The 27,550-nt window shown below is 58.1% G+C and overlaps 10 protein-coding genes across 10 annotated transcripts; 4 read left to right on the top strand and 6 right to left on the bottom strand.

Moving 5' to 3' along the window:
- Positions 1–59: 59 nt before the first annotated feature.
- Positions 60–494, top strand: PSEUBRA_003222 (uncharacterized protein; the record flags this gene model as incomplete). Its single annotated transcript, XM_059464995.1, has 1 exon — positions 60–494. The coding sequence occupies one exon, from the start codon at positions 60–62 to the stop codon at positions 492–494; it is 435 nt and encodes a 144-aa protein (XP_059321371.1).
- Positions 495–1,672: 1,178 nt separating this feature from the next.
- PSEUBRA_003221 (uncharacterized protein) lies at positions 1,673–2,548 on the top strand (the record flags this gene model as incomplete). Its single annotated transcript, XM_059464994.1, has 2 exons — positions 1,673–2,176; positions 2,519–2,548. 2 exons carry the CDS (start codon positions 1,673–1,675, stop codon positions 2,546–2,548), a joined length of 534 nt encoding a protein of 177 aa, XP_059321370.1.
- Positions 2,549–2,968: 420 nt separating this feature from the next.
- PSEUBRA_003220 (Phosphatidylinositol 3-/4-kinase, catalytic domain protein) lies at positions 2,969–9,514 on the bottom strand (the record flags this gene model as incomplete). The annotated part of the gene is made up of 1 exon (XM_059464993.1): positions 2,969–9,514. The coding sequence occupies one exon, from the start codon at positions 9,512–9,514 to the stop codon at positions 2,969–2,971; it is 6,546 nt and encodes a 2,181-aa protein (XP_059321369.1).
- Positions 9,515–10,159: 645 nt separating this feature from the next.
- On the bottom strand, positions 10,160–11,175 carry PSEUBRA_003219 (Small GTPase superfamily; the record flags this gene model as incomplete). Its single annotated transcript, XM_016436347.2, has 5 exons — positions 10,160–10,224; positions 10,302–10,477; positions 10,562–10,673; positions 10,781–10,853; positions 10,945–11,175. The coding sequence occupies 5 exons, from the start codon at positions 11,173–11,175 to the stop codon at positions 10,160–10,162; spliced, it is 657 nt and encodes a 218-aa protein (XP_016292386.2).
- A 742-nt stretch (positions 11,176–11,917) lies between these two features.
- On the bottom strand, positions 11,918–12,907 carry PSEUBRA_003218 (uncharacterized protein; the record flags this gene model as incomplete). The annotated part of the gene is made up of 1 exon (XM_059464992.1): positions 11,918–12,907. The coding sequence occupies one exon, from the start codon at positions 12,905–12,907 to the stop codon at positions 11,918–11,920; it is 990 nt and encodes a 329-aa protein (XP_059321368.1).
- A 2,368-nt stretch (positions 12,908–15,275) lies between these two features.
- On the bottom strand, positions 15,276–16,493 carry PSEUBRA_003217 (Transketolase-like, pyrimidine-binding domain protein; the record flags this gene model as incomplete). Its single annotated transcript, XM_016436359.1, has 1 exon — positions 15,276–16,493. One exon carries the CDS (start codon positions 16,491–16,493, stop codon positions 15,276–15,278), a length of 1,218 nt encoding a protein of 405 aa, XP_016292385.1.
- Positions 16,494–17,896: 1,403 nt separating this feature from the next.
- Positions 17,897–19,093, top strand: PSEUBRA_003216 (Casein kinase II, regulatory subunit; the record flags this gene model as incomplete). The annotated part of the gene is made up of 1 exon (XM_016436366.1): positions 17,897–19,093. One exon carries the CDS (start codon positions 17,897–17,899, stop codon positions 19,091–19,093), a length of 1,197 nt encoding a protein of 398 aa, XP_016292384.1.
- Positions 19,094–19,380: 287 nt separating this feature from the next.
- Positions 19,381–20,453, bottom strand: PSEUBRA_003215 (Nucleoside phosphorylase domain protein; the record flags this gene model as incomplete). Its single annotated transcript, XM_016436346.1, has 2 exons — positions 19,381–20,245; positions 20,341–20,453. 2 exons carry the CDS (start codon positions 20,451–20,453, stop codon positions 19,381–19,383), a joined length of 978 nt encoding a protein of 325 aa, XP_016292383.1.
- Positions 20,454–22,408: 1,955 nt separating this feature from the next.
- On the top strand, positions 22,409–24,100 carry PSEUBRA_003214 (uncharacterized protein; the record flags this gene model as incomplete). The annotated part of the gene is made up of 1 exon (XM_016436364.1): positions 22,409–24,100. The coding sequence occupies one exon, from the start codon at positions 22,409–22,411 to the stop codon at positions 24,098–24,100; it is 1,692 nt and encodes a 563-aa protein (XP_016292382.1).
- Positions 24,101–24,609: 509 nt separating this feature from the next.
- On the bottom strand, positions 24,610–26,475 carry PSEUBRA_003213 (Glycoside hydrolase, family 5; the record flags this gene model as incomplete). The annotated part of the gene is made up of 1 exon (XM_016436341.1): positions 24,610–26,475. One exon carries the CDS (start codon positions 26,473–26,475, stop codon positions 24,610–24,612), a length of 1,866 nt encoding a protein of 621 aa, XP_016292381.1.
- Positions 26,476–27,550: the final 1,075 nt, after the last annotated feature.

The raw sequence follows: 27,550 nt of genomic DNA, 5'->3' as shown, positions 1-27,550 counted from the left end.
TGGCCATGTCCGAAGCTGAGGCTTTCGGGCGCAACCCGCGCCTTCTTTCGCTCCCAAGCATGATGACGAGTTGGGGTCGGGAGTGGCTGTCGGGCGTCCGCGGCCGTTGCGTCAAGGTCAGCGAATGGTGGGACTTTCTCGGATCCGGCGAGGTGTTTCCGCCCGAGGCGTGGCTCGAGATTGCGCAGCTCGAGTACAACGGCTATGCCGGTTGCTCGGATGATCTGCGCGAAATCAAGGCGGACATGGAGGAGGCGATGGACGCCATGGACCTCGTCCAGCCTCACGCTGTGGTGTCTCAGACGACTCGCAAGCAGGTTCGCGGCATCTTGGGCGGACGACGCAAATGGCTTTTCGACAAACGACGACTCGAGACGACCGAGGAGCGATCTGCTAGGGTCGCCGAGCGTCGCGCGCGAGACGCAGCAGCACGAGCAGCTAGGGCTGCTCGACGTCAGTCCCGCCACAGCCAGTCCGGTAGCGCTGCGCGCTAGTCCGGCTTCTTCGCTATCGGCGTCGCCTCACCTTCGTTTGCAAGTCGCCACATCGCATCAACTGGCAGCTCGCAGTATCGTTCACATCGCATCGCGTCTCTTAACGTCCTTTCAAGTTCCGTCAGTCTCTTTCTCGTCACTCATCGTGTAGCATCGCATCTCATTCCGTTCGTTCCAGCCTCGTCAATATCGTTCGCACTGTATCGTATCGCTCAGCATTGCATCGTCCCTTGTCTCTCGTCTCCTTGCAATCGATCGATTCCCGTCTCTCTGTCGAGCTCGAGAATGTGCGTTGAGCTATCCGCATACGCCCTCGTGCACTTAGAATTGCGTGTGAGGAGCTCTCGTTGGATACACCACGCCTCAGGGACTGAACGATATCCGGCCAGCGGGCGTGCTGTCTGTCGAGGTTCGGACGCAGGTTCATGCGTTCGTCGGTGCGAGTCTTGCTGCTACGTCGGACTTGCTTGCTGGCTGGATTGATGGGTGGGAGACGATCGTGTGTGACGAAGAGCGCAATTAAGCTCGAACCTGCACCTCTCACGGTCTTTGCCTCGTCAACCGTACCGCTGCACTCGAAGTGAACCATTGTGTGCCAGAAGTCTGCACCCAGCTCCAAGTCAGAAGCGAAGAGTGCGGGTGCATTCTGAGGCAGCGACTTGCGCCTGCTTCGCTCTGAATCGAGCCATTGCTCAACCAAACGGATGAAGCGGGCGTTGAATGCCACACAATCTCTGCGGACACGAGAAGGGGTCGGGATTGTCCATCCCTGTTCCTCTACATTTGGCGTCGAAGACCCAGCAAGGCCATGTCTGCCATTGCTTCCGCATCAAAGACTCGGCTGGACCATGTCTGCCATTGATGCTTGGCAGTATGGCCGATGGCTGGTCTCTGCGGCCCTGGCTACGGAGCCAGCATCAAGATTCTGCAATGCCTCTTCTCGCATCCGTTCTGGCATCGACACTCACTCCATTTGTCTCGACCTCATCGCCCTGTGGACAATCGATCCGTTTCCTCGACAGATCGACTCTCAGTCCGAACTCCACCATCGCTCTCAGCATCGATGTCCTCGACAGAAGCTTTCCAAACGGAGCGCTTTTCTCTGTCTCTTTGCTTGCGCGATCGGACATCCACCCTGTGCTCGACCATAACACCCTTTGCGTTCGCCCGCGACCCACATGCCTGTCATCGGACCCAACGCGAGCCAGCTGCGTGCCGGTGTCCAGGCAGCGATTCAGGTGGCCGACGAGGAGGAATTTGAACGACAGCTGGCTTCCAGTACTGTTCGATCCCACGAGAAGGCCGAAGAGCAACTGCGAGCCTTCGGCGAGCAGTCTGTCGCCGAGCAGCGCAGAAAGGGTGACCTCTCCATCCCCGCCGATTTGGATCAATACCTCCGCTCGGACACGCCCTTCCCAGACCAGTTCTGGTCGGCGTTGACCCATTGGGCGTGTAAGCGCTTCGACGGCGACATCGGCCGCACAAGCACGACGATCACGATCGTCTTCTACGGCTTTTACTGTCGCTCCAAGCCAGAAGCTCGCGTCGGCAGCAGGATCCGCGAAGCCGTCAAGTCAATCGTCATGCACCATCCGTCGGTGCGACCGCCTGACGAGAAGAAGTACGTGGCCTCGTCCGATTACGAACAGATTCTCGGATTTGGCGCTTCACGGCAAATGAAAGTGTGCCCGCAAACGGGTGCAGATGGCGATTCTCTTTGGCCTTCTCGTTGCTACGGGCTGCAGAGTCGGCGAGCTCGTCGCGTCCGCCGGCTGTGGACCAGGCAATGCACTCCTCTGGCGAGACTGCCAGTTCGTTCTCCACGCGCCGGCACGCCAGGGCGACCACAACCGTCTCGTTGTCAACGTGACGTTGCGCAACATCAAGCGCTGTCGCAATGAGCACCACCTTTGCAAGTATAGGCAGACTCCGTTGGCACCTTTGCGACGCGACCCACTCAAAGATGGGCAATCGCTGATCGCAGATCATCTTGCGCATGTGTACTGTCTTTGTCTTCGTCACAGCCGCACGGTCGCGATCGTATCCAAAGCTAGACGTGACAGCGAATCCGCGACTCAGTCTTGCTGCAGCTGTGGCTGGCCATTCGCGACCGCGCCTTGCAGCGCGGCATGAGAACTCGAGGGTCTAGCCGTCATTCACCTCTCCAAGCTTCCAGCGGAACACCACAAAGCTGCCGCTCCACATGAGCAAAGAGCCCTCGCGAGAGGCCCGTCTTGCGCACCTTCAAAGCAGGCGGCCATGTCGACACACATCGTGTCCGTGCACCATGCTGTCAAATGAAGCGTCAAAGGTTCGCAGGAGCACTCACTGCATCCCCCAAACGCTCTGCAGTCACACGGCTTGATATCACACACAGACTCAACACTTCCAGAGCTCCCCCGCAGTGCAGTGTTCCGAATGAATGTCATTTGCAATATGAAGACAAAGCAGAACCGATACCCTGCCATCCGCGCTCACTTGGCGAAGGGGATATCGTTGGTGACCTCCTGCAGTTTGTCGTAGAGCACGCCTCTCTTGTTACCATACGCATCCTTGACGAGCCACTGGGCGTGTTGCGCAGCCTCCCTCTCGGTCAATTCGGGCTTAAACCTGTCCCTCAACCGATCGATGGTGGGCATGCCTTTGAAACTGGGCAATTCGGTGCCCAGCATCAACTTGCACGTATCGACGATTTCATCGCAGAACGGTCGGGCGGCGAGGAACGCTTTGACCACGAGCTCTTCGAACATCCGGAAGCCCTGCGAACCAGGTCCGCCCATGACGTCGATCATCTCGTGGCTCAACTTGAACGAGTACGGTTCGAAGCGCATGCCTCCTGGACCGATGTCGAAGAGGAAGCCGAAATCGATGTGGACCAGATGGCCGTCACCGTCGATCATCATGTTGCCGTTGTGGCGATCGCGGATCTGCAAGATGTGGCACACGACAGAGTAGGCCGCCATGGATTGGATGAAGTTCATCCTCGCGCGCTGGAAAGCGATGCTGTCCGTGTTGCCGTATTTGCCAATGAAGAAGGTGAGCAGGTGATTGATCTTGGCTCGACCCATCTCGTCACGGGAAGTAGCGTTGGGGACGACATCGATGACACCACAACCAGGACCCGTCGCAGTAACACGGTACGGGTTGAGATACAGATCGATCCCAACCGTGGTGTAGACGTTCTTGAACATGGCAATCACCTGCAACGCCAGCACGTCCTGACGACAGTCGTCGCCGACCTTGAAGATGGCCGCCTGCCAAACGTCGACGCCCGTCTTTTTGGGCGGCGTGTTCTCATCGCCCTCATCACCAGGCTTGACGATCTCGCGATGCACCTTGAACGTCGCCATGAACGGCGCTTTCGCATGCGACTGCAGCGGTCGGCCCGACTTGCGGTCCAGATCCACCACCACACCATCCGCGTTCGAAGGCAGGTACACTCCCGGGTCCACCTTGATCTTGTCCATCTCCTCGTCGATCTTGGCCTTCTTCTCCGGCTTGCTCTTCTTGATGAACGGCTTGAGCTTGCCCGAGATGCTGGTGACCTCGTTGAAGAAGCCGAATTCGCGCTCGTAGAAGTCCTGCGCTTCGCCGGAGAGCGCCTGCACGATGTTGTCCACCATCCGGTCGAGCGTCGGCTTCATCGGGTCTTCCTCCTCGGCTTCGTCGTCCTTGTAGCTGTTCGCCTTCATGTTCCAGATAATTTGGTGACAGAACAGCTGCGAGATCTTGGAGGTTTCGAAGATAAAGTGCTCGACATAGTGGTACTCGTCCGTGCGCAGCGCTTGGACGACCTGGGGCACGTAGAAGAAGGTGAGCTCAACGGGATGCTGTTCGAGCGAGCGCATAGCGTACTGCAGCACCAGCGGGTGGTTCTCGTACTCGGGCTGGAACAGGTCGATCGCCTCGACCGGCGAGACAGCCGCCCAGTACTGGAGCCACTTGAGGTCGGAACTCTCCTTCTTGGCCAACTTGAGATGGTCCTCGAGCAAATACTTGAGCGCCGCCGGGGTGTCGACCACCTTGTACGGCTGGCTGCGGATCAATCGACCAAGGGCGCTCTTGAGTGCCTTCGACTGGAAGCGAGATCCGAGCTGCACGGCGATCACAGGGCTGACGCGCCAGGCCGACTCGACCGTGGCACCCCACGAGGCGTCCGTCATACCCTTGCTGAAGGGCCCGACAAAGTCGCTGCCCCTAGCGCTGTTGTTGAGCGGGTTGGCCCACACGGACAGCCTCGCCACCTCGTTCTCGACCAACAGCTGCAGGAGCCGCTTCTTGTCGCCGAACGACTTGATCGCGTCTTGCAGCGTCACACCGCCGGGCATGCGGACCGACGACAGCGTCGGCGGGAAGCTCGTCACGTGCTGGTCTGCGCGCATCGAATCCCGCTGCAGCAGCTCCAACGTCTCTTGCATGACCTGCATGTCTGCGCTCAGCTGCAGACGGTTGCCGCCGAACGACCATTGCGGTGAGCTGGCGAACCAGCCATAGCCGAGCTTGTAGAGCGCGTCGCGAAGGTGGTACTCGACCAGACCCTCGAGCTGGCTCGTCTGGATGAGACGGAAACCAAAGTTGAGCAGCGTGAACCTGGCTTCTCGCGCGAGAGGGTGGGTGCTCATACGGTCCACAGCGGCACCCGAGTGCTGCAAGAGCCGCACAAGCGTGAGCACCATGGTGGGATCGCGGTATCGGAACGCCTGGAAGCGGCTCGCGATGAGGTGGATGAGCGTGAGGTGAGGCGTGAAGAGGCGAGCTGCCTGCTCTGACTCGGCGGTGATCTCTTCACGGTTGAAGGCGCCCATCTCGGTCTTTCGCAGGAAGGGGTGCTTGGTGGTCAGAGTGGGCGAGAAGAGACCCTTGCGAGCTTTGGCGGTCATCGCCCAGCCGATGGTGAGCTCGACCATGACCTTGGTCTCCACCTCGGGTCGGGCGCCGATTACCCACGTCCATACCTGGCAAGCGGCGGAGATAGCCTCAGGCGTAAAGACCTGGAAGGGGATCGAGACGATAAAGTGCAGCAGCTCGTAATCCGGCTCGGGCAGCGCCACCACCAGCGCAGCGGTGCGGTAAAGCAGTCGACGCAACTCGGCGAAGGGAAGCGCACGCTTCTTGGATCCGACGTCGTTCGAAAGGGTGGCCAGCTGCTCTCGGCACTCGGCGACGCTGGCAGGCGACATGTTGTTGGTCGGGTCCTTGGACAGCTCGACGAGACCCTTGGTGAGAGCAAGATGGATACCGGTCATCTCGCCAAGGTAGGTGCTCTTGGCCGACAGCTCGCCGATGAACTTGCTGCTGGCATCCGAGCGCCATCCACCGAGGTTGGGGAGCAACTGCTCCTTGCGCGCAGAGACAGGCATGGCGCGGGCGTATTCGAGGGCGATACTCTTGCCGAGCTCGCTGCGGTCAGGCAGCTCCGAGTCGTCGAAGGTGCCGAGGTAGCGCTCGAGGATGCCCTGCAGCTCCAAGGGTGCCATCGTCATGATGAGCGAGAGGTATTCGCGCGACTTGGTGAGGAAGGAAGAGAGAATCTCGTTCCTCTGAGGGTACGAGTCAGAGAGGTCGAAGGAGATGTGGGCTCGGTCCGAGACATAGTGGTAGGTGGGGGCGAACTCATCCTTGAACTCGGCCTCGCAGCCATCGCGAAGAAGGGTGAGGATCTCGAGCATGGCCGTCACCACGTCCTGATCGCAGAGCAGCGAGGGGAGCGCGTAGATGAGCTTGTTGAGAATGCTCAGTGAGACCTGACGCACCTTGGACACTCGGTGGCAGCATCCGAGCATGAGGTTCTTGACCTCGTTGGCCACGCGAGGGTCGAGCAGATGCTTGTTGACCTGCTGACCGAGGTCACGAATAAAGAACTCGATAACTTTGTCGGCGATGGCCTGCATAGCTCCCACGAGAGCGCTGCTGTTGAGACCCTCGTTGATGAAGTACGAAAGTACCATAGAAGGGCGACCCATGCGGCTGCGGAGGCACTCGAGGTCGTAGATGGTCGAGAGGAAGGTGACCTGAGCGTAGCTGAAGCCACGAATGTCGGACGCGTGGGTGGGGATGACGGCGCTGAGCGCCTTGCGCTGTGCGTCGAGTGTCTGGTTGGAGAACTCGCGCTTGAGCACCGAGTTGTACTCGAGATCGCTCTCCAGGTAGTTGTGTGCACTCTCGGGCACCAGCGTCGGCGTCTTGAGCGAGATCGACATGAGCGACTTGCCGACAATTTCGGCTTGTGCTTCAGCAGCCGAGCCGGGACGGTGAGTGGCGCTACCGTCCGCAGCGACGTTGCTTCGAATGTTGTTCGGCGAAGCGTAGCCAAAGAGAACCGAGAGGAACCACATGTTGCGGAAGAGCGAGACCATCTCGGTGGTGGGCTGCACCTCTGGATGGATGTCCTTGTGCTCGAGGACCGCTGCGATGGCGGGCAGCAGCGTTGCGAGGTCTGTGTTGAGCTCGGCAAGCTCCTCTTTGCTGCTCTTGGTGGAAGAGGCGACGGTCTGCAACTGCATGCCCTTCTCGGCGAAGAGCTGAAGCAGCTCGATGAGGAAGATCTCCTTGCGACCTCCGGTGGCTTCCTTTTCCTCCTCGGAAGCGGCGGCGTCTCGCTCGTCTCGCTCATCGAGTCGGCCAAGACCTCGGGCGAGCTTGAGCTGGGCAGACTCGACGGCCACGGCGGCACGACGGTTGGCGCCGCCGGTGAGGGCGCTTCTTGACACGGCAGAGAGAGCCCGGACCACGTCGACATAGGCGCCTCGAGGGCCGGCCAGAGCCAGGGGAACGATGTTGTCGAGGATGGCAGCTTCAGCCGAGATGTCGGCGTTGCGGAGACGCTGGAGCAGCATCGAGATGGTGAGCGAAGTGACGTCGGGCTTGCCGACTTCCAAAGCGAGACGCGAGATGACCGTGATGGTGCTGAGGTTGATGAGCCTCCTCTGGTCTTCGGAGCGGGCGGAGATGTTGGCCTGCGAGCCAGACATGGAGATGCCATTGACCTGGTCGCGCGAGGTGACAGCACGAGAAGCACCGCTGCGTACAGAGGCACCACTGCCCGCAACGCCACCGACACCGAGACCGCCAGGCGTGTCTCTGCCGAGGTAGTTGAGGAGGTTGTACATGGTCGAGACCACGAGATCGTCACCGGGAGCGATGGTGACGCAGGTGGACAGACAGCGAGCTGCCGACAGCAGCACAGGCGAGCTGACGCCGCGAGCGCTGGGCAAGAAGATGGGGATGGGCGAAGTGACAAAGTGACGAAGCACGCGGGTCATGGGCAGAGCCAGCGCGTTGTTGTTGCGGACGAGCACGCCGACACTCTGCAGAGCGGCACCCTGAACGCGAGGGTCGTAGATGGGCGAGCTCTCGCTGAGAAGCGAGCGGATGCGGACAAAGACGTTGTTGTCGACCTGCTCGCCACCGGCGATACTGCGGGCAACGGAGCAGAGAGCAGAGAGCTTGAGCGTCTCGGCGAGGAGCTCGGGGACATGAAGCTCGGGAAGCACTTGGAGGCTCTTGACGCCCTCGCTGAGGAGGAAGCGCTGCACGTCGTGGAAGCCCTTGTTGCTGGCACGGAGCACAGCCCACAGAGTGTCGTCGAGATCGTGCAAGGAGAGCTTTGCGGAAGGAGAAGCGTCGGCCTGACCGAAAGCGGCAGACTTGTCGGCATCGGTGACGATGGAGCCAATGACAGGCACAGCCGCAAGAATGCTGCCGTTGGCGCTGCCATTGGCCTGAGGAGCAGAGCCGTTGGCATGGCCATTAGCGTGGCCGTTGCCGGTGGAGGCCAGGGAGGACGACTTGGCGAAGTTGGGGTGGATGGAGAATCGCAGCAGCGAGTCCCAAGCCTTCTTGGTGGCGCCGGGGGCGAGGATGGCGCGGCTGTGGCTGCGCTCGGCATCGTCCAGGGTTCCGTCCGAGTCGAGATCGAAGCGGTCGGCCTGCGACTGACGACTGGGGTCGATGCGGTCGAGGTCGAGACCGAGCTTCTGGAAGTCGGAAAAGTCCTTGATGGGAGGACGAGCATTGACGGCAAGTGCCTGAGCCAAAGTGGTGGAGAGGATGTCGATCGAGGCGAGAAGGACGTAGTGACCCGAAAGCGGGGTCCCAGCGTAGCGGTACCTGGAAAGGAAAGAGATGCGATACTCCTGCGCATCCTGAGCAGCTGAGCCCTCGTCAGCGTAGGTGAAGCCGCCTTCGGGACTGACGAAATCAGCGTCCTCGTCTTCTTCGCCAGAGAAGAAGGTGTCGACGCTAGCTTCGGACTGGTCATCGGTCGGTCGTACGGTGGCCACCTTGGGAGCTCGCCTGGTGGCTCGGCCGGCCTGCTGACGGATGTCGATCTGGTCCTCGAGAAGCAGAAGGACCTCGTTGAGCCTCCTCACCGTCTGCGTCGAGGTGAGGATGGTGTTGAGAACGTCGGCGAGGCGAGCGAACTCGTGAAGCTTCCAGGCGAAGGAAGTGGTTGCGATGGCTCGGTAGAGACCGTTGAAGAGAGGGACGAGCTTGACAATGACGGTGTGAGCATCGCCAGCGGTGGCGCCTAGAGCATCGCCGAGCTTGGCAGCCAGATCGAAAATGGCATTGACGCAACGAGCGCGGTGCTGAGGAGCGTTGATCGAGATGCGAAGGAAGCTCGAAACGAGAGCGAAGGCGAGCTGATCGGGAAGAGGCTGCTGGGACCAGCTCATATCGTGGTCAAAGTCGACTAGAGTGAGCTGACGAAGAAGAGTCTCGAGATCATCAAGAACGGGGGCGAGGTGCTCGTCATTCTTGACGTCGGTAGTGTGCTCCGTGGATCGAGAGGCGGAGGAGATGGAAGAAGCGAAGAGCGCGAGGCTGATCTGAGTCCTGGCAGCCGAGGCGGAGAGGAAGAGCTTGGAGCCAGTGGTGACCTTGCTGGAGGTGGCGGTCTGGGCGAAGAGAACACGAACGCGAGCTCGAGCAGAAGGAACGTTGGCAATGTCCTCGGCGAGGTTGAGGGCCAAGCCGTCGAGGATGAGCTGATGGGTGGGCAGGTCGAGGCTGTCCATGATGGCGGGTGTTGGCGCTGACGCTTTGGGCCAGCTGTTGTATCTGCTTCTCTATAGGTCGGTGTCAAGTGAGATGGTGGACCAGGTGCTGGCAAAGAGCGAGCGATGATGAAGAGAGAGAAGCAAGGAAGCGCAGTCAGAAGGAGCGCTTTGGCTCAAGCCAGCTGATAAACTTAAAGTTGGATTATTTTGTGGAGAAATGGGCGGGGCGGAGAGGCACAACTGCAGTGTGACGATCCAATCTAAAATGACGTTTGAAAGGGCGCACTGCGTGAAAAAGGCGCTTCGCTTCTGAGTTTTGCCCCGCTTTGAGTCTGCCAAACGCACAAGCCTCGCTCTCAGCGCTTGCAATCGCCCGCCCCTGCATCAAGAAGAAGCAGATCATCTGCTCAAGCTGTGGTCAAGGGGCCATCATGCTCACTGCCTCGCACTCAACAGCCTGTATGGCGAAGCGTCGCAGCCCAAACTCGTACCTGAGGTGACAATGATTGGCTCTAGACTGCTGCAGACGGATGCTCGACCGACTGCGACGGTGTCGGTGTTTCTACATGTGGGCTGTCACTTGTCACAAGGTGCCGGGCTAGTCTGCGGGTGCGATGCAGTGTGGGTTGATCTGACGCGATGAAAGGAATCTCGAAGCCGTGATCAACACTTGCACGAAGATCCATCCTCGTTGGTCGCTGTTGCTGGCGCAGCAGTCACGTCGATGGCTGAGGAAAGCAGATCAAGGTCATCAGTCAGTCTCGCTGCTATCTGTCTTCTCGCAGCACAGGTACGATCGACTTACTCTTGTTGGCAGTGGCAGCGCCATTCGCCGCATCCGCATCCTTGTCCATTCCAGGCAACGCCTGTGCGATCTTCTTGAACAGCACCTTGACATTGTGCCCCGCCTTGGCCGATGTCTCGATGAACATCACATTGAACTCTTGCGCCTTCTTCTCTGCTTCTTCCGTTGTCACTTGTCTGTACATGTCAAAAGCCGAGACAGACCGGATCGGTGTCAGTGTACGATCGAGAAGCTGAACGAGATGAGGCAATTCTACCTACCTCTTGTCGCTCAAATCTGTCTTGTTGCCGACCAGAACAATGATCACGTCGTTGCCGCGCTCTGCTCGTACGTCGTCGACCCATTTCGCTGTGTTTTGGAATGATGCTCGGTCTGGATCAAGTGCCGAAGGAAAGAAGTCGGGTTTGAGATCAGTAAAGCGATTCGACAATGCGGATGCCGGGCTACCGGAAGCTTGTCCGTCTCTGCGGCTTACTCACTCGTAATGTCATACACCACAACTGCCACCGACGAGTCTCGGATATATGATGGAATCAAAGATCGGAACCGCTCCTGTAGGATTGTACCGACGGAGAAACATGGTCACAATGTCAGTCCTTCATCCGACAATCTATGTATCAGCGCTAGCAACCGTGTTACTCACCTGACCAGCCGTGTCCCAGAGCTGCAGACGCACTGTCCTGTCCTCCAGGTACATGGTTTTCGAGAGAAAGTCGATGCCGATCGTCGCTTGATACGTGTTGTCGAACGTGTCGTACATGAACCGTGTGATGAGCGACGTCTTGCCGACCGACTGTTCGCCGAGGAAGACCAGCTTGAACTTTCGCAGTGGCTGGCCGAACTCGGCTGTGCTAGCACCTGGTGCGTTGGACATGGTGGGCGACCGGGGAGATGTGAGGATTCTGATCGCGAAATGGGTCCTTGAGCGCTCGACTGGATTCCTGTGGTCGTCCGAGCTGCTTCGAGGCTGTGATGAGGCCTTGTTTGCTTTGGCGGAGGCGGTATCTCTCGAGGAGCAGAGTTCGATGGTCCTAGCCGATTGGCAACGTAGGTGCTTCTTGTTGCGGCAAGTGGCTAAGCAGGGCGCTGCAAAGTGCTTCTCAGATGGTAGATCGTGCTGCGAGCGGCGACAAAAGGCAATGTGGTGGTGCTGAGTAGCTCGGAAGCGGAAGGTTGGATCGATAGGATAGGGTTCGCCAAAGTGTAAATTGGCTTTGGACGTCGGATTGGAACACGCACAGCACAGGACAGCGCGGCAACACCTTCCGCCGATCCCGCATGGTCGCAGCTCACCTTCCCGTTGCGGTGCGGGCGCAATTCTCGCACGGACGAATTTCGGACGCAATTCGGAATGCAATTACTGAGGTCTAACATTTCAAATCTATTGTCTTGTCGACATCGTCATCTTCGTTAGTATCAAGAGGGCTTCAAGCATGATGCGGAATGATCAGGTGACATTCGGAGCTGGATAACATTGCTGCCAAGATTTATGCAGCGTCTATGACAATGTGGAGTGAGTTCTAGTGGGAAAGGTGTATGGTCGCTGTGAATGAGCTTCCTTTTGAGTATGTTTGTCCATGCGGACTGATTAGCGCAATCTCCTGGACCGAGTTCGGTCAAAAGCTGCCCTTCTCCAAGTCGCATGCAGCGATCTGCATCGAAGGGCTTCTGCTTGTCCCTGCCGAAATGCTCGCCTTTCCATAGTGCAGGTACTGCATCGTCGACTCGCTCCTCCTCAGCACGGGCACGGTCTGCTTTGCCTGAGCCGCCTCCTCCTGCTCCCTCTTCTGCTGGTACCTCTTCTCGAGCGAGGCACCGACTTTCCACACCACCCAAGCGCCCCATACTTGCGAAAAGGCGAGACCAGCCGTCGAGGTCCAGAACAGGGCCGTCCAGGCGTGTGACAATTCCGATGTGCCGTGGCGCTGGTAGGTCGCCCAAACCCACACTGTGCCGCCAATAGAGGCGAACTTGAAGACCAGACTCTGCACCGCAGAAACGCAGAACAGCGGTCGGAGCACCTTGACTGGCTCCGAGAGGCGGTACATGAACAGTGCGACGAAGCACGTCTGCTCCGTGGTGGCTTGGAAGATCCACAACAACCCAGTGAGGGCGAACGACGGATCCTGCAGCTTCTCGAGCATGACCAACGACAGCGAGATGGCGAAGCACGTGATGGCATGGTGCGAGATCATAGGATACGTCATGCGGTATCGATAGATTAACTCGAAGACGTAGAGCGCCGCGATGATACACGCCGATGCCCGCAACACATTGATGCGCCACACGCTAAACTCGTTCTGCAGCAATGCCGCAACCGCCAGCTGCAGCACAAGTGCCACCGTGGTGAGCAGGATCTGGAGTACGTATACCACCATAGTGCGGCGGTGCTCCGGCTTGATATCTTTGTGCCATTTGTGCCCGATGGCCCGGGGGAGGATGAGATTGTGCAAGACATTGGCGAGAAGGTAGAGAATGAAGAGGAGTGTGATGAAGCTGATCGGGAAGAAGTAGACCGTCTCGACGCTGGTCTTTTGGTTGATGAGCTTCGACACCTCGCCCAACGATTCGGGAGAGAGGTGCGAGAGAATGGTTGCCGTCGACATGATGATCGAGCGCTAAAGAGCGTGAGACGATAGGAGGAGGTCGCGAGAGGTGGTATGGTGGAGAGGGGACAAGTTGTTCTGGTGAGGAAGGAATGGCAATCGACAAGCAAAGCAACTGTAGCGTGATCTTATACTTTTCGAAGCGAGTCGATGAAGAGCATCGTGGTTGCTATGTAGTGCAGCCATCTCGGAACATGACAGGGGAGCGGCATGAAAGCAATCAAACGGCATCACCGCAAGCGAGATCCAGCGCCACACAATCTTAACTCACAACGAGGTACCTTGGTACACAATTGAGGCAGAGGAGCAGCCTTCAGGAAGAGGCATCCGGATAAGTTTTTCTGCGCTGCCATACTGACAGCCTCGGATATTCAGCATACGCCGTAGCGTGCGTGACAGGATAATCTGGCTCTAAGGACGCGTTTTGTTTGATGGGCCGGATGAGACAGGTGCAAAGTAGGGCTGCTTCAGCTCTATTGTGAGCGAGTTCATAGCGAAATGGGCTGCGTGGGAAGGAAGCGAGGGGAGCGCAAGATGGCCGATCAAGCAAACGTGAGAGAAAGGCGAAGGCCTGCTCAGATCGGAAGCATGAAATTCAAGCTAGGCATCGGTCGCGACCATGCATGCGCTCTTGAGCTCGGAGCGGGATGCTCTTTTTCCGACGCTGACAGCAGACCGCTTCCTCAATCTCATTTCTGAGGAAGCGAGAGAACTGCAGCTAGGCTGCAACGTGGACCGCGAGTGGCTAAGCGAAGCAGTCTGACAGGCCTCGCTTCCACCGTCACCTTTCGCAAGCGGACCTCGGGCGTAGTTGGAGCGCCGAGGAGCCCGCGATGCCACTGAGGGTACGCACACCGCTGCACACAGACGGGCAGGCTCGGGAGATAGGCAATAAAGCCGGCGGCTGCAGATGACGGCTCACCACGTGGTTGACAGGACGCATTTTAGCACCGGGAACGAGAAGACAGCATGGAAGAGTAACGCGACCGATGGCAGCACACACGTTGGACGCTGCCGGCGATGCCTGCTCTGCAGGCCCGGAATAATCCTGTGCGACGTCAGAGAAGGAAGATGGCTGCTCAAGGATAAAAGAATCGTGATCTATACCGGCACGGGAGGGGCGGAGCTGGAAAGCTGTCAAAAGTTTCTTCCTGCCTCGCCGCGGTGGACCCTGATCTTGGGTCTCGCTTCGATGTGACAGTTGACAGTCAACACCACGCAGTGATGGCTCGACGATGGACGCCGAGCGGACGGGGCACGATGAAGTCGCGTGCCATCGTCGGCGCTCGGGCTATGGATACTACCGTCGGCTGCAATGCAATCGTATCTGACGTCGCTCGGACAAATTCACATGTGCCTGACCGCGGCGCCTAGCTTACATCATGGGTGCGAGAGCATAGTGCAAGCTCACGGCGAGTCCTTCCAGACTTCAGCAAGAGGGTGCTCCGTCAAGCGTACCTCTCGTTCGCGCTTGGGATTTTGCTGACCGCGAAAGCACGCGACAACTCCTTCGGATGGTCGCCAGGTCTTGCCTTCGATGTCCGACACCAGCGCAGTTGACCGAGCATTCTCCGGCTAAAAACTGAACTTCATATTCACGTTACCCGTCTCGGCCCTTCTTGTGCGCACGAGAAGCTTCACGAGCATTTGGTAAGGGCGAAAACAAGCTTCGTACGCTGCAGAGGGTCATCGGCTACGGCAGCCATGTCTTGACGCGACCACGTGTTTGAAGTTTTTCGAGTCGAGGGTGCGTTTATCCGGCTAGCCACGATGCCGGACACGATCTTGCTTTTGGCTCCACCGACGCCTCTGAGAACCCTTTTGCTTGCTTGCCCTCATTGCCGAGTTCTACGGCGTCATCTTACACGCTCCGTTAGGAAAGACATTCGCCTCGAAGACAAACGTTGGACGAACCGGAACAATAAATTTGCACGAAGAAATTGGGGACCAAAAATCACCATAAGGAACAGGGTGCACAAAAAGGCGCTCGTATCGGATGCAGACCGGTCTTCGATCGGGCGATCCGAGGGTTCACACAAGTCCGGACTTGCTTGCCGCCGGACGGGCTTCCTGGTGGAACCAACGGCATCAGTGAAGAGACACCGTTTCGGTACGAGAGCATGCCGCGAATCAACCTCAAAGTGACGCGAAATGGCCCAGTCAGCCCACGCTGTGCGCATGAGACACGGTACGAACGGATAACACGGATGAGATTTACAAGCACATAGGACCAAACGATGGGCGTACAGAGGCGGCAAGCGAGGTGCTCGTCGAGGAGAGGTCTGCAGAGATGGCCTCCCGGCTGCTTTCAACCTAGTCAAGACTGGAAGTCAAGTGAGCAGCACCGCGTTGCAGTTTTGACCGACGTCTACTTGTACAGAGCGCGCTTGGCAGCACGGACGACGATGGGAGTGTCGGGGAACGAGAGCTTCTCGAGGTTGGCTGCGTATGGGGTGGGCACGGCAGCACCAGTGACACGCTCAACGGGAGCGTCGAGGTGGTCGAAAGCGAAGTCGTTGACGGTGGTAGCAATCTCAGCGCCGACCGAGAACTGAGGGAAGCCGCTCTCGACAGTGACGATGCGGTTGGTCTTCTTGACCGACTCGATGATAGTGTCGACGTCCATGGGAGCAATGGTTCGGAGGTTGATGACCTCTGCCTCGACACCCTCCTCCTTCTTGAGAATCTCGGCGGCCTCCATGGCGTAGTTCATGCCGATCGAGTGCGAGACAATGGTGATATCCTTTCCTGGTCGCTCGATCTTGGCCTTACCGATGGGGATGGTGAAGTCATCCGAAAGCGCCTCTTGAGAGATCTGGAAGAGCTGACCGTAGAGGATCTCGTTCTCGAGGAAGACAGTCGGGTTGGGGTCGCGGATGGCCGACTTGAGCAGACCACGGCAGTCCTCTGCGGACCAAGGCGAAATGGTCTTGAGACCGGGGATGGAGCCGTACCAGGCAGCGTAGTCCTGCGAGTGCTGGGCACCGACACCAGCGGCAGCACCGTTGGGACCACGGAAGACGACAGGACAAGGCACGTTACCACCGGACATGTAGTAGGTCTTGGCACCAGAGTTGATGATCTGGTCAATGGCCTGCATGGCAAAGTTGAATGTCATGAACTCGCAGACGGGTCGAAGGCCGGAAAGAGCAGCACCGACCGCCAAACCAGCGAAACCGGACTCGGTAATGGGAGTGTCGATGACACGCTTCTCGCCGAACTTGTCGAGGAGACCACGAGTGATCTTGTAAGCACCGTTGTAGCGGGCAACCTCCTCACCGAGGATGAAGACCTTGTCGTCGCGGAGCATCTCCTCCTCCATGGCCGAGTTCAAGGCATCACGAACAGTCATCTCCTGGGGCTTGCCGTCGGTGGAAGCATTGCGGGTGCTGGAGGGGATGAAGGCGGTGAGTGCGGCAGGGTTGGTGGTGAGACGAGACGAGCTTGCGACGGGGGACGATGTTGCCTTTTCGAGGAGACGCGAGGGCTGCTTGGCAGCTGTGGTGGTGGAGAGCGATCGGAGACCAGATCGGTTGGCGGCCTGGACACGGGCCAACGAGGCGAAAGCGGAGCGAGCGGCGGCCATTTTGAGGTGAGTAATCGTGCGCAGCTACGGTAGCGACGGCAACAACGATGACGAAGGTGAAGGTATAGGGATGGTGTGAAGGAGAGTAAAGACGGCGTGTGACGAAGAGGAAGGATGCGGGTGATCCGAGATTCGTGACGAGCAGCGAAGCGAGAGAAGAAGTCGAAGAGACAGGACAGCAACACACACACACACAGCCAAACGGGCAGGGAGAGACTGTGCGCGCTCCTCAGCGAGGAAGAAACCAAAAAAGTTGAGGCGAGAGAAAAATTAAAGGAAAAGGGAGGGCGAGCCAGCTTGCAAGCCTTTGGCCGGCTGGAATTGGCACGGCACACATGGCATCGATAGAGTCGCGATGCGATATCGGTGAAATTCTCGAGACTGAGGCCGAAAAATCTCAGTTGCAGCTCCAGTCAAAATGGCCGGGCAATTCAATTTCTACTCCAACAAGCGCTGCTGGTTCGAATTCTCGGACTTTGTTCGGCCATTCTCGCGAATACAAAACAGCAGCAGCAGCAACTCACCCTCGCCTCATTCCGCACAGTCACAACCATCTCCCAACATCTGTTTGGGGCTGAGCGGAAACATCCCGCCGTCGTCGCCGTTTCCGCTTGCTTGCTTTTCCTTTCAGTGTCACCGGCGAAATTGTCGGTGCCGGATGTCAGGTCAGCCAGCCAGATCAGCGATTTATCCTTGCTTTGTCGCATCCTGCCCGATCGATCCATTCGCCTTGATCCTCGAGAAGCGCGTCTCTGCCTCACCCTGCTTGGAACGTGTGGTCTGATCACACGGCTCACTGAATTTTCCCACATCGCTGTCTGCTGCCTCATTCGGATTGCTTGCCAAATTCCTTCCTTCTTCCTCCAGCAAGGAAAGCGGACCCGGAAATCACGAGCTCTTTCTAACGTAGCGAGCTTGGCTTGAGATTCGGCATTCACGCAGACACTTTGGGTCTTGATTCTCGTCTCCGCACCCTCACGCATCCACCATCTCGCCATTATCTGCTTCTCGGCGCTTGTACAAAGCCTTGCAATAGGTCGCATTGGCATCCTATCCGACTTAGCCGCTCCACCTTGATCGCACGGATCGATCCCGCTTCGAACGATCGTCCGACTCAGCTCACTTGCGACAATCATTCAATCGGCATCTTCCGACGCAACCGACTCAGCTTTCGAACCCAGTCCCATATCACAGCGCCACCTTCGACCGCCAGGCTGACACCGTTCCGATTGTTTACACGCATCGAGTCGTCGTTCATTCTCACATCGACTCATCCGCTGCTCACCTCAGTCAGCAAGCAAGATTCAGCTGAGCTCCACTTTCGAGCTTTGCACATCCACATCGACACGGCCTCATTGCATCTTAGCACGCCTCGCATTGTCCACGACGACTAAAGCCACAAGATGATGGACGATCTCACCGAGGCTAGCAGCGACTACGCCGCCAACTCGTGGGTCACCTGGTTCCTCTCCACCAAAGGCAACGAGTACTTTTGCGAGGTCGATGAAGACTACATCCTCGACCGATTCAACCTCACCGGCCTCAACGCAGAAGTGCAGCACTACCCGCAGGCACTCGACCTCATCACCGACTCGTTGGAGGATGACCTCTCCGATTCCATCCGAGATTCCGTAGAAGCGCAGGCCAAGCTGCTATACGGTCTCGTCCACGCACGCTACATCATCACCACACGCGGCCTCGCAAAGATGCTCGAAAAGTACAAGCGCGCCGATTTCGGTCGATGTCCCCGCGTCCTTTGCTACCAACAACCTCTGCTCCCCGTCGGCCTCAGCGACAACCCCTTCCAGAAAGCAGTCAAGCTCTTCTGCCCACGATGCGAAGACATTTACTCTCCCAAAAGCAGCCGACACGGTACCATTGATGGCGCCTTTTTCGGCAGCACCTTCCCTCACATGCTCTTCATGGTGTATCCCAACGTGCTGCCATCCAAATCGCCCACCTCGCAATCGCCTTTCTTGCTGAGCGGATCCTCGCAACACCGCTCCGATGCACGCACACACGCAGACCAGGCCGATGTCGACGACTCGATCATGTCTATTCCTGGTGCTGCAGGCAACGGATCGTCGCTATCAGGGGCAGCTGGGTCGTCGTCAGCGGTAGCAGCTGCGGCAGGAGGCGCCGCAGGTGGTCCTGGATCCAACAACCCACCTGCCAACTCGACAGCAGCTGCAGCCGCCAAAGTGGAACGCTATCGCCCGCGTATCTTCGGATTCCCTGTTCACGAGACGAGCAAGTTGCAAAAGTGGCAGGACAAGGTGCGCGACCAGCAGATCGAGCGTCTAGAGAAGGTCGAGGCGGCTGGTGGGATTGCTACGCCAGGTGCAGCGGCTTTCTTCCGTAAGGCGGTTCCAGCGGCACCACCTGCGCCGGTCGAAGGCGGTGCTCCGGCATCGACGGTGACACCAGCACAGGCGGCGGGTTCCAATGCAGCGGCATCGACGGCTGCAGCGCCACCAGCAGTAGAAGCAACAGCATCACCGGCGACGACGGCAGCGGCTGCAGGTCCACCACAGACGGCAGCAGCGACCAACACCACTAGCGCGCCATTGCAAGCTGCTCCTGCTGCCACACGACCGTAGTAGACCCTCACATGCAAAACCACACGGGCATATCGAGTCAATCGACGTTTTCACTTCTCTTGCTCATGATCCGCGCTGCAAGCAATGCATGCACAGACGTTGTTTCGGCTCTGTGCCATCTGTCCCCATGAACACGCTCTTTTCAGCCTTGCTCGTCACAGCAACTTCATAAGCCCTCGCTGAGTGCCCATCTGACCATCTGAGTACGGCATCACGCACATTCATCGGGGGCCGAAATCCAAAGAGCATGCGATTCCGTCATTTGTACATAAAGCACTTCCGTCCCACTACACTTCAGTGGAGCAAACCACCTCGGCGACCAACCTCCTCATGTCCTCGGCCCTCATCTTGCCTGCCTCTAGCACCTCTTCGTGGTTTGCCGCCTCTCCCACATCCTCTTGGAGTACCCTCTTGACGCTGTCCTCCAACTTCTCCCCGCCCTGCTGCTCAGTCTCGAGTGCGGTTTTGAAATCAAAGTAGGGTTTGAGGACGACCTTGTTGGTGATGAGGCTGATGGCGAGGACTTTGACGCCGGCGTGGGCGGCGGCGATGACTTCGGGGACGGTGCTCATGCCTACTGCGTCTGCGCCAACTTTCTTGAGGAATCCAGCGTCGGCACGGGATTCGTAGGAGGGACCCATGACGTATGCGTAGGTTCCGCTCTCCAGCAGGTTGGAGAGACCCAGCTTCTGGGCGGCGCGGAACAACGCCAGTCGCAAGTGGAGATCGTACGCGTTGCTCAACGGCGGGAATCGCGGTCCGAGCGCATCGAGATTGGCCCCGATCAAGGGGTTCATCGACGTCAACGTGGGTAGCGAGAGATGATCATGGATCGCCATGATGGTGCCCACTTCGAACCGGTCCGCGAGACCACCGGCTGCGTTGGTCACCACGAGCGCCTGGATGCCGAGAAGCTTCATGACGCGGGTGGGGAAGACGCACGCAGCCGCAGCATGACCCTCGTACGTGTGGAATCGACCCAGCGCCGCCACTACGGGGACGCGGGTGGACGACGAGGGGGCGGTGAGGAAACCGAATGCGAGGGAGGACGTGTGACCTGCCACCGTCGACTCGGAGAAGCCAGGAATCGAAGTGTATGGCACATGCACGGCCGATTCGAGCGACGATGCGAGTCCAGACAGACCAGAGCCGCTGCAGGAGGTAAAATAAGAAGAGACATGGTCAGTGACTAGTCGAGCCCGGGATGTCAGAGTCGACCGAGAGGCGACACGGTGCGGGGTACGAACCAGATGATCCCCCACTTGGGAGAGGCGAGCTCGGCAGGTACGACGGCGCGAATCGCGTCCACGGCTGCCTTGAACTGCTCTGGCAGCGAAGCCAGATCTATGCTCTTGGCCATCTTGAGATCTTTCGTTGATGTGTTCGGATCAGAGCAATAAGGTGGGAAGGGGGAAGAGGAGCGAAGGAAGGTGGTGATAACGGGAGGACAAGCTTTTTGTGCAAGGGCCACGCACCCGCCAAGCAAGGTACGCTCTCCCACACGGCTAGTCGGATTTGCCGAGCAAACAAAAGAAACAGGCACCAAATGGAAGGATCTCGGCCTTCTCCGAAGCCGTGGTCACGCTGTTGGACTTTGCTCTCGGGTCAAATACCGCCAACCTTCTTGCTAAAAAGGCTTGCTTCGGGTGATACCGTCGTAGGATGAATGAGGCACAGCGGCGGCATCCGAAGCAGTCGCTCGGTCTGAGCCACACAGACAATCACATGTATCGAACGAGGTCAAATGTGACAATGGAAGTTGTAAGCCAAGTGGAAGCTCACTTTGCGGCACACTGTCACAGCTAAACGAAATGGGATTGACTATGCGACAGCGCGGCTGGGCTGAACACAGTCCGTCATCCGTTAGAACGAGGTCGAGCGATGGTTTAAAGACGGGACAGCTATGGGAAGCGAGAGAGCCTTGAGTCGGACACTGGACACAAGCGCGAGCGATTGGCCCGCAACGCACTGCCGCGCCAACGGACTGTTGATAATTGTCGCTCCTGAGAAGCACTATACCGCGTGATGCGATGCTGGACTGCTCGAGCGAAAGCGCAAGATCGAGATCTGACCACAGCGGAAGCGAGAGAAGTCGTACCGACCGATCTAGGAGAGAACGGTCCAGCAGGGAGATATGGAGGGCTGGCAGGAGGGGCCAGAGTGTCGTTGCTAGAGCAAGGAGACAGCGGCCAGGAAGAGGAGGGGAACGCCTAGTGTCGTTTGCCGTCCGTCCGTGCTTCTCGCACGGTCCCCTCGGAAGCTAGAAGCGACGCTGTGATTCGTGATGCGCAGTGAGAACCGCCTCTGCGAAGAGGCTACAGCGTTCACTGTCGCCGTATTCGCATGCTTTGACCGCTCCTGGGCGTGTGCAGAAGCCTCGTGCAATACTGTGAGAATAGAGAGTAGCCTTCTTTCCGGCTCAGAGCCGCCTTTGGTGCCCAGAAATTCTGATCATTCAGTGCCCAGCTCTGATCGCCCGGCAAGGAGGCAGTAGCGCGCTCTGAGCGCGGCTGGACCTGTGACTTCCAGCAGGGTGACCGACATGCCTTCTTGTAAAGCAGTTCAAAGTATGACGGCACGACGCAGTCGTCCTTCAGGCTTCGGAAAGTACGGCACTCGATCGAAAGGATCCAAGTTGATAGACACGTTCAAAGGCGCAGGCAACGAGTCACACTGATCCTTGCTTGTGCAGGCCGATCAGATCGCTCTGTCTGTCCGTCTATCCCGGAACAAGGGCGAGGAACAGTACCTCCGGTCATGGAAGCTCCCCATCGAGGCGGAAGCATTCGCTTGCAAGGAACGCCCAAATGCAGACGCTCCATTGTACTGTCGGAAACATCAGACGCCGACACGTGAAGACGGCAGTCTCGAGACGCACGATTCATTCGAAGACAATGGCTACTCTACGTGATGGCCGGCATCAATGCGAGTATCGTGTCAGATGCAGCACGTCTGCTCGTACTGTGTGGCCGGGACCTGCTGCGGTCGGGGCTCGAGGGTGCATTGATATTCTGCGCTAGTCTCAACAGAGGCCATGGCTCTCGTCACCGCTTTCGAGCATGTGCCTCGGTCGAGATGGGCTCGAGCTCGCCAGGACAGCTTCAGTGCGAAGCAAGGGGTTGCTACGATCCGTTTAAAAGCATCGCAGTGGCACTCCCTTGTCAGCATCGCATTCGCACCTACATCTGTGACTCATCTATCCCCGTCCTGGTCGTGGTGACAGCGACGGCATCGGTCGCATAGGACACACTCCTTTCCATCCGCATCATCCTCACATCACTATCGATATCCGTCGTTCGATAACTCTCTGTCACAATGGTGCGCATAGTGAACAAGTTCCGCGCTTTCACGGTCGACGAATTCCATTTCCCCCACGAGATGAAGACCAATGGCGATCTCATACGCTTTGCCAAGCCGCTCTTGTGTCCAAAGCCCAGCAAGGCGGTCGAGATCTACATGATCCTGGACATCATCCAGAGCGTCATGACTTTCGCCCTCTGCATGTCGGTCATGTTCAAGAAGGGCCGCACCAAGAACTTCCGCATCTTCACACTGCGCAAGAGCCCGCATGGTACCTTCATCGTGCCCAACGCCATCGTGTGGCTGCTCGGGCTGGTTTCGATCTACTTGTTGGCCTGGGCAGGGTTCTGCAGCTATATCTTGTTCGTGCAGGAGACGGGACGGCCGTTGATCGAATGGTTGTGGTACATTCCCCTTCCGTGGCTGCCGCTTGCGCTGGGTACATTTTACGCTGCATATGGGTTCGTCCTGACGTGCACGCCGAGGTCGCCCATCTCGAACCTGGCGCCGACCAACAAGGCGTCGCACCTAGCGACAAAGCTCAGCTGGATCCATCTTCCGCTGCCTCAATCCGCGTGGGTGATGAACACCTTTGTGCTCGGCGTGCCGAGTGCGATGGTGGTATACAACATCGTCATCACCGCACTCAACGGCCAACAGCGGGCGCTGACGCATCGAGAGGGACACGATCTGTACCGTCAAGTGCTCTCCAAGACGCATTCGCAGGAGTGGCTCGACGCGGCGCCGACGGAGGAGCTGCTGTATCTGACGCGCGTCGCATGGTGCGATCTGGGCAACGTCTTCCGCCTTTGCTGCGCAGCGCTCGCCTCGTACATGGTGCTCGTCCTCCTCGTCATTGCCATGGTCGTCTTCTACTCGATCCCGAATCAGATCTACCTCATGGATCATCTGGTCGCCATCTATCCAGACGACGACTTTGTCCAGCCCACGCGTCGCAGCCTGCCCAACATCCTTCGAGCTCTGTGCAGGATCGGCCTGCCGCGCAATCTACACGGTCCGGCGTATTCGGCGTTCAAACGGACGTGGATGATGGTGCTGGTGGGTCACACTCAGATGTTCTGCGTGCTGTTCGGTTGTTCGGCCTTCATCGTCCCCGTATTCTACCTCTATTTTGTCCCCTGGCACAGGTCGCTGTTGGGCGAGTCGGCCGACCACGAAGTCACCTTCATCGTAGCCTACTGCATCAGCGCGGCGTTCCTGACGGCAGGATGGGTCACAGCCATTTCTGGAGTGCTGACGTTTGACGACATCTTCCGTGCCGTCTCTGGTCTCGCCGGTCCGCAAGCCGAAGTGACGACCAAGACCCAACTCGTTCCCGAGCAGCTGCGGGGGAGGCGAAGCTTGGCGCGCGGATTCAAGGGGGCATCGCTCAGTCTCACTCCTGGCACACCCTACTCCGCCGTCTTCGCCAGCTCTGCAAGCCCGAGCACGCCCAGCTTCCTCACCTCCCCACGAGGCGCCGCGTCCACCCTCGGACCCCCCTCCCCAGCTTTCACCAAGGAGAAAGATCCCAGCGAAACCCTGTTCGAGCCTCATACCCACAACACCGTCCTCATCACCACGGCAACAGTCGTCCGATTCGAACACCAGGAGCAAGATGTCGAAGCGATGCAGACCGACATGTTCCCATACCCGCCACCGGCTGCCGCGAGCCCCTTCGTTTTTTTGACTCGCACAGAGAAGTAGTACAGTATGTTTGCATCTGCATGGATCGCCTTGGAATCGGACACACTCTTTTTGCGCTCAGACAAGACTCCCTGCGACTTGAATCGTTCCGTCGAGAGCTTGTGACGTTCTTCAAGTGAGAGTGATAGCTGGCCAGCGCTCCGGTCCTCCTGAAGCGGTGAGGTCCTCGGTGCGAGTGGTGCGATGCTAGCTTCATTCTCAACGGAGCTGAAACGCAATTGCGCGTGCGTCCCATCTAAGAGCCGGCGCCGTGTGACTGACTCAGGACGGGAGAGTTCGGGGATCCGAGCGTCGTGAGCACTCATGTGCAGTGTCGCCTTCATGGACACCATGGCTAGACTCAAAGTCGTCGACACACGCACCGACACACAGCAAGAAAAGTAATATGCAATGACTACCTGCGGTTGCAAATTCGAGCAGGAAAAGGAATGTCATGAGCGGAAAGAGAATGAATGTCCATATGCTTGCAAGCGAGTCAAGGTACTACTATCAACGAGAAGCCTGCCGCATCATTGCGCGGGGTTGTTCCAGCCGTAGGTCTGGAAGCTGCCGCAAGGATTGGGCAGGGAAGTGTAGAAGTTGCGAACGTTTCCGCCTTTTCCTGGGTTGGGCATGGTGCCAGCGTTGACGAGGTCTACGTACGAGTAGAGCTGCATCAGGTCGCTCGACAGCGCCAGCACCGGATTGCTGGACGAGTTGGCCTTGAAGTTCCAAAAGATGGAACCTGCCGACCAAGCATAGGTGGAGAGCTGCATGTTCAGGTAGGAGGTGGTGTAGCTGCTGGACCCGATCGCTTGAATCGCCGAGAATTCGCCCATGAGGATGGGGACACCAAATTGGCCGCCGGCCGATCCGTACTCGCAGACGGAGGTCTGGATCTCAGCGCGACCAGGTTCAGGCACGGTGAACCAACCGGGGTAGGGGTGGTCCTCGTAGATGAGCATGTTGGGATCCTTGCCCGAAACAAAGGGCCTCCAGAGGTTCATCTTGTCCAACACGGTGCCGGGTGCGAAGCCATTGTGGAAAGTCATGGGGATGTTGTTCTTAACGCAGGTGGCGTAGCTGCGCTCGTAGAAGCTCTGGGTGATGGAGAAGCGCGTGTTGTTGAGCGTCCAGTCGTCATTGACGATGCGTGGCTCGTTGACAACGCCGATACCGTTGATGATGGAGCTGTAGTTGCTGCCGGTGGCCCAAGCCAGGACGTTCTCGACAAAGGTGTCGGAGCGGTCCTGGTTGGCCTGGGTGAACCACTGGATGTTGGTGGTGTTGTGCCCCGAAGACTGGTCACCGTTCTGGGAGCCAGGCATGGCGTGGAGATCGAGCATGACGTACATGTTACGCGAGTAGCACCACTGGAGCATCTTGTTGAGCTGGTTTTGGTACATGGTCATGTCGTTGAGGTAAGGCTCGCCAGAGACGGTGGGGATGAAGGCCCAGAAAGGAATGGGGATACGGACAATGTTGACGCCGGCGTTCTCGAGCGTGTCCATATCCGCCTCGGTGACCCAGGAGTTTTGGTGATCGGCAAGGACCGAAGCGGCACGGTTGCCGAGATTTTGAGTGAGGCGGAACTCGTCCCAGGCGTTGGCGCCGCCCTGCTGGACCATCCAGTCCTCGAGCTGCCATCGTTCGAGGACGAGCCAGGAGCCGAGACTGACACCGTAGGCTTTTGTGTTGGTGTCGGTCCAGCTGTACCTGGCGAAGGGGGTGATGGTGGGAGTGGGAGTAGCAGAAGCGGTGGGAGTGGCACCGCCGGTGGTCTTGCTGCCGCCAGTCGAGGAACCGCCGTTGTGATGGTTGTTGCTGTTGGATGTGGAGCCAGAGTTGCCATTGTTGCTGGCGGACGAAGAGAGGTTCTTGTCGCTCGACTTGTTGTGAGCAATGCCGACACCGGCGCCGACACCACCTGCAATGACAGCGATGAGGAGCAACATGAGGAAGGCAAAGAGGAAGGGCCGGCGTCTCATAAAGTTGGGACGCTTCTTGGCAGCCGCAGCGCCGCCTTCGAGAGCGGCGACGTTGGCAGCCGGGTTGTAGCCTTGGCCGCGTCGGCCTTGGTATTGGTAGCCGGCGTCGGCGCCAGGAGCAGCGCCTCCCTCCTTCTCAAAGTAGTATGTGCTGGAACGCTGACCGTTAGCGCCGTCGACGGCGGGCAAGAGGGTCTGTGCGGCTGGTGTGTTGGCTCCATCGCGATCGTACTTGTCCATGTAGGTACTGGCGGCCGAGTAGCGACCGCCGAAGCTGGTCATGGTACCTGGTGTGCCGGGACGCAGGGTTTGAAACTCGGTGTAGTCGGCGGGAGGCGAGAAGGTGGGGGTCATAGGATCCGGGCTATAGTAGGCCTCCTCTGGCGATGTTGATCGTGGACGAGGCATGGTGACGAGGGCTGTGATGTGTTTGGATGGTGAAAAGAGGGACGAAGGATGGTCTGGCAGACGCGCAACGAATCGAAGAGTGCTGAAGACAAGAGCAGGTGTAGGATCGTGACAGTTCTTAGGTCGAGATGGGTAGCTGTAGTATGCCGTATAGACGGGGCTTGACTAGGCTTCCGATGGCAATGTACTGAAGAGAAGGAGCAAGAAGATGTGACGAGTAGCCAAAGGAAGAAAAGGTGAATGACAAGGGAGTATGGGATGGCGGTGATGAGGGCGGTGATGAAGAGAGGGGGAGAAGAGACAGGAGGAGGAGGGGAAAGGGAAAAGGGGCGGGCGGCGTCAGGAGCGGTTGCTAAAAAGACAATGAAAGAGTGATTCGAGTACCCGTACCCAGCAGAGCAAGGCGAGGCGAGGCGAGCAAACACAGATCTCGGATGGTCAGAAGTGGCCAATCCAACGGAAGCTCACTAGACTAGCTCAGCGGCGGTCAAGAGGATGTGAGCAGCATGTGCACACGAGCTTCCCGTCGATCAGGCGAGCAGGCGGCGTCGGAAGTACGAAGATGGGGAAAAACAACGGCTTGGACAGCAGAGTGTCACGATGCAGCCGACGGAGAGGCTGACAAGCCAAGCACAAGCCAAGCGAGATCAGATCAGAGCAGAGCGGACTCTGTTTGAGAGAGGCTTCCATGGGCAAGTACGGCCAGAGAAGCGTCGTCGGCAAGAGACGAGCCGTGATGGTCTCAGAGAAGCCAGTCAGACTGTCGAAAATTCCTTTCTGGCGAGAAACAGGGAGACCTCGCAGTTCCGAACAACAGGCGCGCGTGTAGGTCAGTGTGGCTTTGCAGAGAGAGAGAGGGGGGACCGTCCCACTTTGGCCGATTGGGTGTTGCAAGCGAGCTGCAAAACAAGCGGCAAGGCGACACATCACACGGTCACCCAATAATCCATTTTCTCAATTTACGTTTAATTAAAAATTCGAGGGTGCACAATCACACGCAGCCAGGCCAGCAAGCAAGCAAGCCAGCCTCAACCAAGCTACGTAGACTCGGGACGCGTTCTGACAGCGTTCCGAG

This window comes from Kalmanozyma brasiliensis (genome assembly GCF_000497045.1).
Source record: "Kalmanozyma brasiliensis GHG001 unplaced genomic scaffold PSEUBRA_SCAF20, whole genome shotgun sequence".
Lineage (NCBI taxonomy): Eukaryota > Fungi > Basidiomycota > Ustilaginomycetes > Ustilaginales > Kalmanozyma > Kalmanozyma brasiliensis.
This window is presented reverse-complemented; position numbering and strand designations above follow the sequence as displayed.